A 12242-nucleotide genomic window follows, 5' to 3' on the forward strand; every position below is an offset into this window, starting at 1 on the left:
GAGGAAACATGCAATTAAGTGGAAGAAAAAGAAGAATGAGAAAACATTTCCTTCAAGAAAAAGTTCTGAAATAATTCCACATAGGAAATGGATCCTGTAAAGTTATTTTCATAGTGGTTTAATAGGTGTTCACAAAAAGGTATTTTATGGCAATGTCACTCTTCCTCACAAATTATCTTCATTTATTGGCCAATTTCATAAAACTTAACATTCTAGAGGTCAGATTTAAAAAGCTGACTTAAAAATAGTACATATTTTTAAAAAGACTTAACTTTGAAACAGACCTCGTCCCCTGTAAATTTTAGGCATTACTATTTCTGAGCATCAACTATGCAAATCAACTAATTAAATACCCACCTCCCCATCTGTAGTAACAGATAAACGACAACTGCTCCCAAAAGATGTATAAAACATTTAGAATAGAAAATGAATAAACATCTCAACTAGTAAAATTACTCCTTTTTCAGCATTAAAAAATAACTTGTGAAAAATGTAATGTTATTATGAAGTGTCATAGTCATCTCAGTTCTATTTTGAAAATAACACATGGCATAATTTTAACTAAGAGAAATGCTAGTTTTCCAAAATAGCATGATTGTTACCTTTCCCCAAGACTGTTACCTTTTCCCAAGGATTAAAAAATAAATATTACCATCATGACATTACTAGAAAGAAATTGAAGCATACAAGGAATAAACTATAGTTTCTTTTTATATCAAAATGTACTCTTGAAAATGTGTTTGGCACAGTGCTAAATCATATATAGTTAATACTAAATATTGCAGGATACAATAAAACCCTGGAATTAATTGTTTACACCCTCTTATGGGAATGAAAATAATAGATACCAATTATTCAGAAGTCAGCCTATACAAACTGTATAAACAATATTTTATGTTTTGTTTTGAAAACCAGTGATATAATAAATTTTACATAAAAGACTGAAAAATAATATAAATGGATTTAAACAGATCTTTACAATAAGAAATTCAAATGGAAACAGACAAGTAACAAAGAGAAGTAAAAAAATTTATTGCAGTATTCGCTCCACCAGATTGCCTGGGGATCCCTTTTCTTGTATTGTTTTCAGGGTGACCTAATACATCAAAATCTACATTTACAAAAACTCCTTCTGCAGATAGGTCATAGATACTGCATGCTTTTTTTTTTTTTTTTTTTCCAACAGAATAAATTATATATCCAGGAGATTCTGCCATTTTACAGCCTGGAAAAAACAATGCTTCCCTGGAAACTGGGCTAAGCTAAAGAAAGCCATCCGCTGCTAGGTTAAACTCCAAGAACACTTTATTAAGAACATTAACAGACTAATTTCCAACATTCACTTGTTTATTTTTTAAACAGAAAGTTTTTTTTCCAAGATATAAACAATTTTTGTTAAACTATAATACAGTGGGAGTAAAAATGAACTGAGAATCTGTTTCTGCTGCACAACAGCGAAGGGAGCTCCCACAAAAATGTTTTGCCCAACATTTCCTTCTTTTGTTCCTGCATCCCAGGTTCCATTCTTACTCTTCATAAAACTGATTTTTTTTTTTGCCAGAATGTTGATATTTCAAGTTTTTCTGCCTTTAAAAAAAAACTCCTGTAAATTTGGCTGCATGTACAAATTCATTAGCTGGAAGTCCCGTCCTTGGCGGCATACAGGGATCGTAAAGTCTGAACAACTTTATTAGTCAGCTTATTAGCACTCGTTAGAGCAATTTTTTTGTAAATAATGTCTGACTCTTTAATAGTGTCTACCCAAGGCACCAGTTTGCGGCCATCACGGCGCTTAGCCTCAGTCCAGGAGCCACTGTAGGAGCCTGCCATCCACTGAACACTGAAGCCATTGCTGGTTTTCTGTACTACTCTTGCAATTTGTGGTCGATCTTTGTACTTTGGACAGCAAATAGCGATGACATCCATGACGTCAACACTTTCATTCATCTGTGCTGCCAACTCCGTAGAGTCTGAATTTCGTTTTGACCTTCTCAATGACTAAAACATTGGGAGGGGGGAAAAAAGACCAAGTGTTACACAAAATAATTTTAGTGAAATTATTGTTTTTATTGCTTTTAATCCCTTGACGCCGGGAGTTGGGATTTCCCAGCACACTTCCATTGCCGGCAATGAGACGCACCGTGACCGCCAGCGCCAAGGGGTTAACATATACTTGTAAAACCATGTAACTCTTAATTTGTACCCGTGTCTTTACTCTTATTGATATATAAAATTATATGTACATATGAACCATAAAGCTACATAAAACTTATCAACAATAAAAAAGGATAACACACATTAATACAATCCAAAGAAAAATTAATAACCCTTTATGCTGGATAAATCTCGTTTCTGTTTTTTTCTTTTTTATTGTCTTTTATGTTAAACTTTCTACAAAAGGATGTATAAATGGATAAGTAGAGAATTTCTATCTACAAAATGTTTTCTCTCGTAAGTATTACATTACTTGGTGTACATTTAATAGACTGACATATATAAGCACATAAAAATCATTTTACGTAATACGCTGCGAAATACGTTGACTCCTCCTCCGCCTCACCCCTGAAGTGCCTCCTCCTCTATCCTCCCCATCACTTTCATCATCTTCTGTCTCTGCTGCTGCATTATTTTTAGGGCTGCCTCCTCCAAGCAGCGAGGTAATTGCTTTGTTCCGAGCATTTGTGCTAGCTGACACCTCCCCTTCTTCTTCCTCTTCATCAGGGTCCAGATGTTCCATGAGAAGTTTGAACTACAAAAATTAGATATTAATTTAGAATTTTAAGTAAATTTTTTCAAACAAGACTGCCAAATTCTTAAATGTTTTCCTTTATTTAAAATTTTTTTCTTAAATGTTTTCCATGGTAGTGGTTTGGTGTGGGTGAAACAGACTTTAGCTATTGTCCAAGTTGGGGGCTGGCAAACATTTTCTGTAAAGAGCCAGATAGTAAGTATTTTTGGCTTTGCAGGCCGAAATGCAATACAAAAATGAATGGGCATGGCTGTTTCAATAACACTTTATTTTACACAAACAGGCAGTTGGCCAGATTTGGCCCATAAGCCAGACGTTGTGGACCCTGATCCCAGTTATCAAGCAGCCAAGTGATTACTGATTATTAACAGACTTTTAAACATTTCTGCCCCCCACTTTCTGCTCTCCACCAAGATAAGAGGATACAACAGGAAACAAAAAATGTTGAAGAATTTTAAAGAACTAAAATAAATGTCAAATTTAGAGTACAAGGTTTGCAGTCCATGAATAATATGAAAATCATTGTGTACATTACGTTCTCGGTCAAAAAAATCATTATTAGTTGTGTTCAACTATCAGCTTTAAGTAGATTAAAATTAAAGACTTTATTTTTACTTTTTAGGAAAATCTCGAAAAATTTTTTAAAACATTGAAAAATTTTTATTCTGGTAAAATATATATAACATAAAATTTACCATTTTAAAGTGTTTAATTCATTGACAGTAAGTATATTCACACTGTTGTACAATCATCATCACCACAGTCATTTCAAAAACTTTTTCATCATCCCCCAAAGAAACTCAATCTGTACCCATTCAATACTTCCCCCCATTCCTGAGATAGCAGATGCAGGAAGAACTACAATCCTGCAGCCTGTGGAATGAAAACCACAATCACAGAAAGAGAGACAAAATGAAAAGGCAGAGAATTATGTCCCAGATGAAGGAACAAGAAAAAACAGAGAAAAACAATTGAATGAAGTGGAGATAGGCAACCTTCCAGAAAAAGAATTCAGAATAATGACAGTGAAGATGATCCAGGACCTTGGAAAAAGAATGGAGGCAAGGATTGAGAAGATGAAAGAAATGTTTAACAAAGACCTAGAAGAATTAATGAACAAATAGAGATGAATACAATAACTGAAATGAAAAATATGCTAGACAGAATCAATAGCAGAATAACTGAGGCAGAAGAACGTATAAGTGACCTGGAAGACAGAATGGTGGAAATCACTACTACGGAACAGAATAAAGAAAAAAGAATGAAAAGAAATGAAGACAGCCTAAGAGATCTATGGGACAACATTAAATGCACCAACATTCGCATTATAGGGGTCCCAGAAGGAGAAGAGAGAGAGAAAGGACCTGAGAAAATATCTGAAGAGATTATAGTTGAAAACTTCCCTAACATGGCAAAGGAAATAGCCACCCAAGTCCAGGAAGTGCAGAGTCACAGGCAGGATAAACCCAAGGAGAAACATTCCAAGACACAGAGTAATCAAATTTACAAAAATTAAAGACAAAGAAAAATTATTAAAAGCAACAAGGGAAAAACGACAAATAACATACAAGAGGACTCCCATAAGGTTAAGAGCTGATTTCTCAGCAGAAACGCTGCAAGCCAGAAGGGAGTGGCATGATATATTTAAAGTGATGAAAGGGAAGAACCTAGAACCAAGAATACTCCACCCAGCAAGGTTCTCATTCAGATTCCACAGAGAAATCAAAAGCTTTACAGACAAGCAAAAGCTAAGAGAATTCAGCAACACCAGACCAGCTTTGCAAAAAATGCTAAAGGAACTCCTCTAGGCGGGAAAGAGACTAGCAACTTAAAACAATCTTGTACATATACAGACTGCTATATCAAAACCTCATGGGAACAGCAAACCCAAAAGCTACAATAGATACACACACAAAAAAGAAAAAGCAACCCAAACACAACATTAAAGATGGTCATCAAACCACAAGAGAAGAGAACAAAAGAGGAAAGAAAGAAGACCTACAGAAACAAACTGAAAACAATTAAGAAAATGGCAAAAGGAACACACATACCGATAATTACTTTAAATGTAAATGGATTAAACGCGCCAACCAAAAGACACAGGCTCACTGAATGGATACAAAAACAAGACCCATGTATATGCTGTCTACAAGAGACTCACTTCAGACCTAGGGACACATACAGACTGAAAGTGAAGGGATGGAAGAAGGTATTCCATGCAAATGGAAATCAAAAGAAAGCTGCAGTAGCAATACTCATATCAGACAAAATAGGCTTTAAAACAAAGAATGTTACAAGAGACAAAGAAGGACACTACATAACAATCAAGGAATCAATCCAAGAAGAAGGTATAACAATTGTAAACGTATATGTACCCAACTTAGGAGCACCACAGTATATAAGGCAAATACTAACAGCCATAAAGGGAGAAATCGACAGTAACACAATAATAGTGGGGGACTTTAACACCCCACTTTCATCAATGGACAGATCAGCCAGACATAAAATCAGTAAGGAAACACAGGCCTTAAATGACACATTAGACCAGATGGACTTAACTGATATTTATAGAGCACTCCATCCAAAAGCAGAAGAATACACATTTTTCTGAAGTGTACATGGAATATTCTCCAGGACTGACCACATCCTGGGCCATAAAGTGAGCCTTGGTAAATTTAAGAAAACTGAAATCATATCAAGCATCTTTTCTGACCACAACATTGTGAGATTAGAAATAAACTTCAAGAAAAAGACTATAAAAACACAAATACGTGGAGGCTAAACAATATGCTACTAAACAACCAATGGATCACTGAAGAAATCAAAGAGGAAATAAAAAAATATCTAGAGACAAATGAAAATGAAAGCACAATGATCCGAAACCTATGGGATACAGCAAAAGCAGTTCAAAGAGGAAAGTTTATAGCAATACAATCTTACTTCGGGAAACAAAGTAACCCGAACAACCTAACCATACACATAAAGCAACTAGAGAAATAAGAACAAACAAAACCGAAAGTTAGTAGAAGGAAAGAAATCATAAAGATCAGAGCAGAAACAAATGAAATAGAGACAAAGAAGACAAGAGCAAAGATCAATGAAACTAAAAGCTGGTTCTTTGAAAAGATAAACAAAACTGATACACCTATAGCCAGACTCATCAAGAAAAAAAGGGAGAGGACTCAAATCAATAAAATGAAAAATGAAAAAGGAGAAGTTACAGCTGACACCACAGAAATACAAAGGATCGTAAGAGACTACTATATGCAACTGTATGCCAGTAAAATAGACAACCTGGAAGAAATGGACAAATTCTTATAAAGGTACAGTCTCCCAAGACTGAACCAGGAATAATTAGAAAATATGAACCAATTAAAAGCACTGAAATTGAAACTAATTAAAAAACTCCCGGGCTTCCCTGGTGGAGCAGTGGTTGAGAATCCACCTGCCAATGCAGGGGACACAGGTTCCAGCCCTGGTCCGGGAAGATCCCACATGCCGTGGAACAACTAAGCCTGTGCGCCACAACTGCTGAGCCTGCGCTCTAGAGCCTGCGAGCCACAACTACTGAGCCCACGTGCCACAACTACTGAAGCCCGCACGCCTAGAGCCCGTCCATGCTCTGCAACAAGAGAGGCCACTGCAGTGAGAGGCCCGCGCACTGCAGCGAAGAGTAGCCCCTCTCGCTACAACTAGAGAAAGCCCGCGTGCAGCAACAAAGACCCAACACAACCAAAAAAAAAAAAATAAACTCCCCAAAAATGGAAGTCCTGGCCCTGATGGCTTCACAGGTGAATTCTATCAAACATTTAGAGAAGAGCTAACACCTACCCTTCTGAAACTGTTCCCAAAAAGTGCAGAGGAAGGAAAACTCCCAAACTCATTCTGTGAGGCCACCATCACCCTGATACCAAAACCAGACAAAGATACCACTAAAAAAGAAAATTACAGGCCACTATCACTGATGAACGTACACGCAAAAATCCTCAACAAAATACTAGCAATTCAAATTCAACAATACATCAAAAGGATCATACACCATGATCAAGTGGGATTTATCCTAGGGATGCAAGGAGTTTTCAATATCCACATATCAATCAGTGTGATATACCACATCAACAAACTGACAAATAAAAACCATATGATCAGGACTTCCCTGGTGGCGCAATGGTTAAGAATCCGCCTGCCAATGCAGGGGACACAGGTTCGAACCCTGGTCTGGGAAGATCCCACATGCCATGGAGCAACTAAGCCCATGTGCCACAATTACTGGAGCCCTCGCACCTAGAGCCCATGCTCCACCACAAGAGAAGCCACAGCAATGAGAAGCCTGTGCACTGCAACGAAGAGCAGCTCCTGCTTGCTGCAACTAGAGAAAGCCCACACACAGCAACAAAGACCCAACACAGCCAAAAATAAATAAATAAATCTATATATTAAAAAACCCTCAAATGATCATCTCAGTAGATGCAGAAAAAGCATTTGACAAAATTCAACACCTATTTATGATAAAACTCTCCAGAAAGTGGGCACAGAGGGAACCTACCTCAACATAATAAAGGCCATATAAGACAAACCTACAGCTAGCATCATACTCAATGGTGAAAAGCTGAAAGCATTTCCTCTAAGATCAGGAACAAGACAAGGATGCCCACTCTCACCACTTTTATTCAACATAGTTTTGGAAGTCCTAGCTACGGAAATCAGAGAAGAAAAAGAAATAAAAGGAATCCAAATTGGAAAAGAAGACATTAAACCGTCACTGTTTGCAGATGACATGATACTATATATATAAAATCCTAAAAATGCTATCAGAAAATTACTAGAGCTCATCAATGAATTTGGTAAAGCTGCAGGATACAAAATTAATACACAGAAATGTGTTGCATTTCTATACACTAACAATGAAAGATCAGAAAGAGAAATTCAAGAAACAATCCCATTTACCACTGCATGAAAAAGAATACACCTAGGAATAAACCTACCTAAGGAGGCAAAAGACCTGTACTCTGAAAACTATAACATGCTGATGAAAGAAATCAAAGAAGACACAAACAGATGGAAAGATATATCATGTTCTTTGATTGAAAGAATAAATATTGTCAAAATGACTATACTACCCAAGGCAATCTACAGATTCAATGCAATCCCTATCAAATTACCAATGGCATTTTTCACAGAACTAGAACAAAATATCTTAAACTTTGTATGGAGACACAAAAGACCCCAAATAGCCAAAGTAATCTTGAGAAAGAAAAATGGAGCTGGAGGAATCAGGGTCCCTGACTTCAGACTATACTACAGAGCTTTAGTCATCAAAACAGTATGGTACTGGCACAAAAAAAGAACTACAGATCAATGGAACAGGACAGAAAGCCCAGAAATAAACCTACCCACCTATGGTCTACTAATCTATGACAAAGGAGGCAAGATTACACAATGGTGGAAAGACAGTCTCTTCAACAAATGGTGCTGGGAAAACTGGACAGCTACATGTAAAAAAATGAAATTAGATCATTCTTTAACACCATACACAAAAATACGCTCAAAATGGATTAAAGACCTACATGTGAGACTGGACATTATAAATCCTCCTAGAGGAAAACACAGGCAGAACACTCTCTGACATAAATCGCAACAATATCTTTTCTGATCCATCCCCCAGAGTAATGGAAAAAAAACCCAAAAATAAACAAATGGAACCTAATTAAACTCAAAAGCTCTTGCACAGCAAAGGAGACCATGAACAAAATGAAAAGACAACCCACAGAATGGGAGAAAATATTTGCAAATGATGTGATCGACAAGGGATTAGTCTCCAAAATTTACAAACAGCTCATGTGGCTTAATATCATCAAAACAAATAACGCAATCAAAAAATGGGCAGAAGACCTAGATATTTTTCCAAGGAAGACATATGGATGGCCAAGAGGCACATGAAAGGGTGTTCAACACTGCTAATGACTAGAGAAATGCAAATCAAAACTACAATGAGATATCACCTCACACCAGTCAAAACGGCTATCATCAAAAAATCTACAAACAATAAATGCTGGAGACGGTGTGGAGAGAAGGGAACCCTCCTACACTGTTGGTGGGAATATAAACTGGTACAACCACTATGTAGAACAGTATGGAGGTTCCTTAAAAAACTAAAAATAGAGCTACCATGTGACCCTGCAATCCCACTCCTGGGCATATACCGAGAGAGAAACATGGTCTGAAAGGATACATGCACCCCAATGTTCACTGCAGCACTGTTTACAATAGCCAAGACATGGAAGCAACCTAAATGTCCATCAACAGAAGAATGGATAAACAAGATGTGGTACATATATACAATGGAATATTACTCAGCCATAAAAAAGAATGAAATAATGCCATTTGCAGCAACATGGATGGACCTAGAGATTGTCATACTGAGTGAAGTCAGACAGAGAAAGAGAAATATCATATGATGTTGCTTTATGTGGAATCTAAAAAAAATGGTACAAATGAGCTTATTTACAAAACAGAAATGGACTCACAGACTTAGATAATGAACTTATGGCTACTGCGGGGGAAGGGTAGAGGGAATGGACAGTTAGGGAGTTTGGCACTGACATGTACACACTGCTATATTTAAAAAGGATAACCAACGAGGACCTACTGTATAGCACAGGGAACTCTGCTCAATGTTATGTGGCAGCCTGGATGGGAGGGGAGTCTGGGGGAGAATGGATACATGTATATGTACGGCTGAGTTGCTTTGCTGTGCACCTGAAACTATCACAACATTGTTAATTGGCTATACTCCAATACAAAATAAAAAGTTCAAAAAAAATCTTTAAAAAACCCACCCAACTCCCCATTCCTGCCCCCCTCCCCCCATAACTTCTGTTCTATTTTCTGACTCTCTGATTTTGCCTTTTTTTTTTTTTTTTTTTTTTTTTTGGCTACACCACAACTTGAGGGCTCTTAGTTCCCTGACCTGGGATTGAACCCGGGCACTCGGCAGTGAAAGCGTGGAGTCCTAACCACTGGACTGCCAGGGAATTCCCTGAATTTGCCTATTCTTAAAGACACTTTAAAAGCACAATTTATATACTCACATACTCACTCACATACTTCTTAGGTGGGTCTATATGTAACAGATATACAAATATATATACACACACACACACACACACACACTTGTACTGCTTCTGTAAGAATACATGAAAAAGTAGTAATATTGGTTGCCAGAAGGAAGAGGAATAGAATGGCTGAAGAGGGCAGGAGGATGACTTTTCATGGTTTTTCCTTTGATGAAATATAAACCATGTAATCCACTGAATTAAAAAAATACATATATGGGCACAGCTTTTCTCTAAAACTTGCCTAAAAACTTTGCTTTTCACTAAAATAAAGTTAGTGGTGGGCTGGTATTTCCTAAGAAAAAACAATTATAGTGCAGTGGGTGAAATGGAAAAGACAAGCTTAAAGTAACTCATTAAAACTACACAGACAAAAGTAATGAGTGATGGGTCATGAAGCATACCTTCAATGAAAGGAGGTAGCTATCTCTCTCAAAGGAATTTACTTTTTTAAAAAGCCATTATCAAAATGAAATATATTTTGGTTTTACTACTCACATCTAGATACTGTTTTACTATACTCCTCTTCACATCTTCAGTGATTCTGGAATTAGCCATATCACTCCGCAGGAAGTCCAGTGTTTGTTTGGGATGAAAATGAACTCCTGTTTTTCGGTTTATCGCTTTATCATACACTTTTGCAGATTCAGAAGGAGAGTATTTCTGAATTTTACTGTTTTGGAAAAACAAAACCATTAACTTAAAATTTTTTTAGGCATTTACATTTAAATTGATTCTAGTTAAATTTTATTTACTTATAATTAAACTTTTTGTCATACAGATTTTAACCAGTGAAATTGTATACAAAATAAATATAATTTAAAAAAGGGAAGTAAAGACAAAATCAAAGATTAAAAAGAACAATATTCTCTTGTTTCTGTCAGTATTTGCCTTGGATAGAGGCATTATTTAAATGAAAGTAGTTTCTCATGTCTATTTTTTAGCACCATGATTGTGACTGTAGGACAGTTTTAATATAATTACTCAATACTACCTAACTGGTTTACCTCCTTCTACTGTTTTGTGCCCCAACTATTCATTCTCTACAGAGTGACCAGAATTATTGCTTTCAAACCTGTTTCACATTAACAACTCTGTTTCAAAATCTTTCCAACTCCTTAGCACTGCCCCAAGACTTTACAAGGTTTTAAATTATTCTGAATTACAGGCGTATCTTGGAGATGTTGCAGGTTTGGTTACAGACCATCGTGATAAAGCAAATATTGCAATAAAGCAAACCACACGAATTTTTTTGTTTCCCAATGTGTATAAAAGTTACGTTTACACTATATTATAGTCTATTAAGTGTGTGACAGCATTATGTCTAAAAACAACATACATATCTTAATTTAAAAATATTTTATTGCTAAAAAAATGCTATCATCTGAGCCTTCAGTGAATCGTAATCTTTTTGTAATAGCAACATCAAAGGTCACTACAAAATATAATAATAAAAAAATTTAAATACTGTAAGAATTACCAAAATGTGACACAGAGACACAAAGTGAACAAATGCTGTTGGAAAAATGGAGCCAACAGACTTGCTTGATGCAGGGTTGCCACAAACCTTCAATTTGCAAAAAATGCAGTATCTGCGAAGTGCAATAAAACAAGGTATGCCTGTGGCTGCCAATATTTAACATCAAGATAGTTCTCATTAAAATCTGGATTATCTAGCTTCTCTTGAAAAGATGGAAGCTCTGGCCACATTGTTCCCACTCTCTTCCATGGCAACAAGCTGATGAACATCTGAATAATATCTAAACCCTTTAGAAGAAACATGTTCTTTTCATTTTGCCACTGACCTACCAGGTCTACTTATTTCATTATCTGTCCCTACGAACATGTGACTTCATAGGGTTTCAATGAATGTGAAAAATGTCCAAAATTCCATGGGTACAGGCAGAAAAGAGATACCTATAGTGATTGACGATGAGTAAAACTATAGGGCACTCTAAGTTATTAGTACTTTTCTGTCTCTTACTTGATAGTGTACATTAAAGACTGCTAGACTGTTAGAACTTAGCCTAGTTGGTCTGCATCTATTCTTCATTCATAGCTCTTTTTTTTTTTTTTAAATAAATTTATTTATTTTTGGCTGCGTTAGGTCTTCATTGCTGCGCACGGGCTTTCTCTAGCTGCGAGCGAGCAGGGGCTACTCTTCATTGCAGTGCGCGTGCTTATCATTGTGGTGGCTTCTCTTGTTGCAGAGCACAGGCTCTAGGCGCGCGGGCTTCAGTAGTTGTGGCATGCGGGCTCAGCGGTGGTGGCTTGCGGGCTCTAGAGCGCAGGCTCAGTAGTTGTAGTGCACGGACTTACTTGCTACGCAGCATGTGGGATCTTCCTAGACCAGGGCTCGAACCCAAGTCCCCTGCATT

The 12242-nt window shown here is 36.8% G+C and overlaps 1 protein-coding gene across 5 annotated transcripts in view; it reads right to left on the reverse strand.

Annotated features, from left to right (window-relative positions):
• Nucleotides 1-1008: 1008 nt before the first annotated feature.
• NIPBL (NIPBL cohesin loading factor) overlaps nt 1009-12242 on the reverse strand; it is a 199915-nt gene continuing 188681 nt past the window's right edge. For 4 of the 5 annotated variants that reach the window (XM_082453662.1, XM_082453663.1, XM_082453660.1 and 1 more), the window contains 3 exons: nt 10363-10537; nt 2561-2749; nt 1009-1998 (listed from right to left, as the gene is read on the reverse strand). In XM_082453662.1, the coding sequence (XP_082309788.1) occupies nt 1633-1998; nt 2561-2749; nt 10363-10537 (730 nt within the window). In that variant the 3' untranslated portion in view covers nt 1009-1632. Of the gene's footprint in view, nt 1999-2519; nt 2750-10362; nt 10538-12242 lie in introns of all 5 variants that reach the window. The other variant, XM_082453664.1, reaches the window with a different exon arrangement.

This window comes from Balaenoptera physalus (genome assembly GCF_965194825.1).
Source record: "Balaenoptera physalus genome assembly, chromosome: 3".
Lineage (NCBI taxonomy): Eukaryota > Metazoa > Chordata > Mammalia > Artiodactyla > Balaenopteridae > Balaenoptera > Balaenoptera physalus.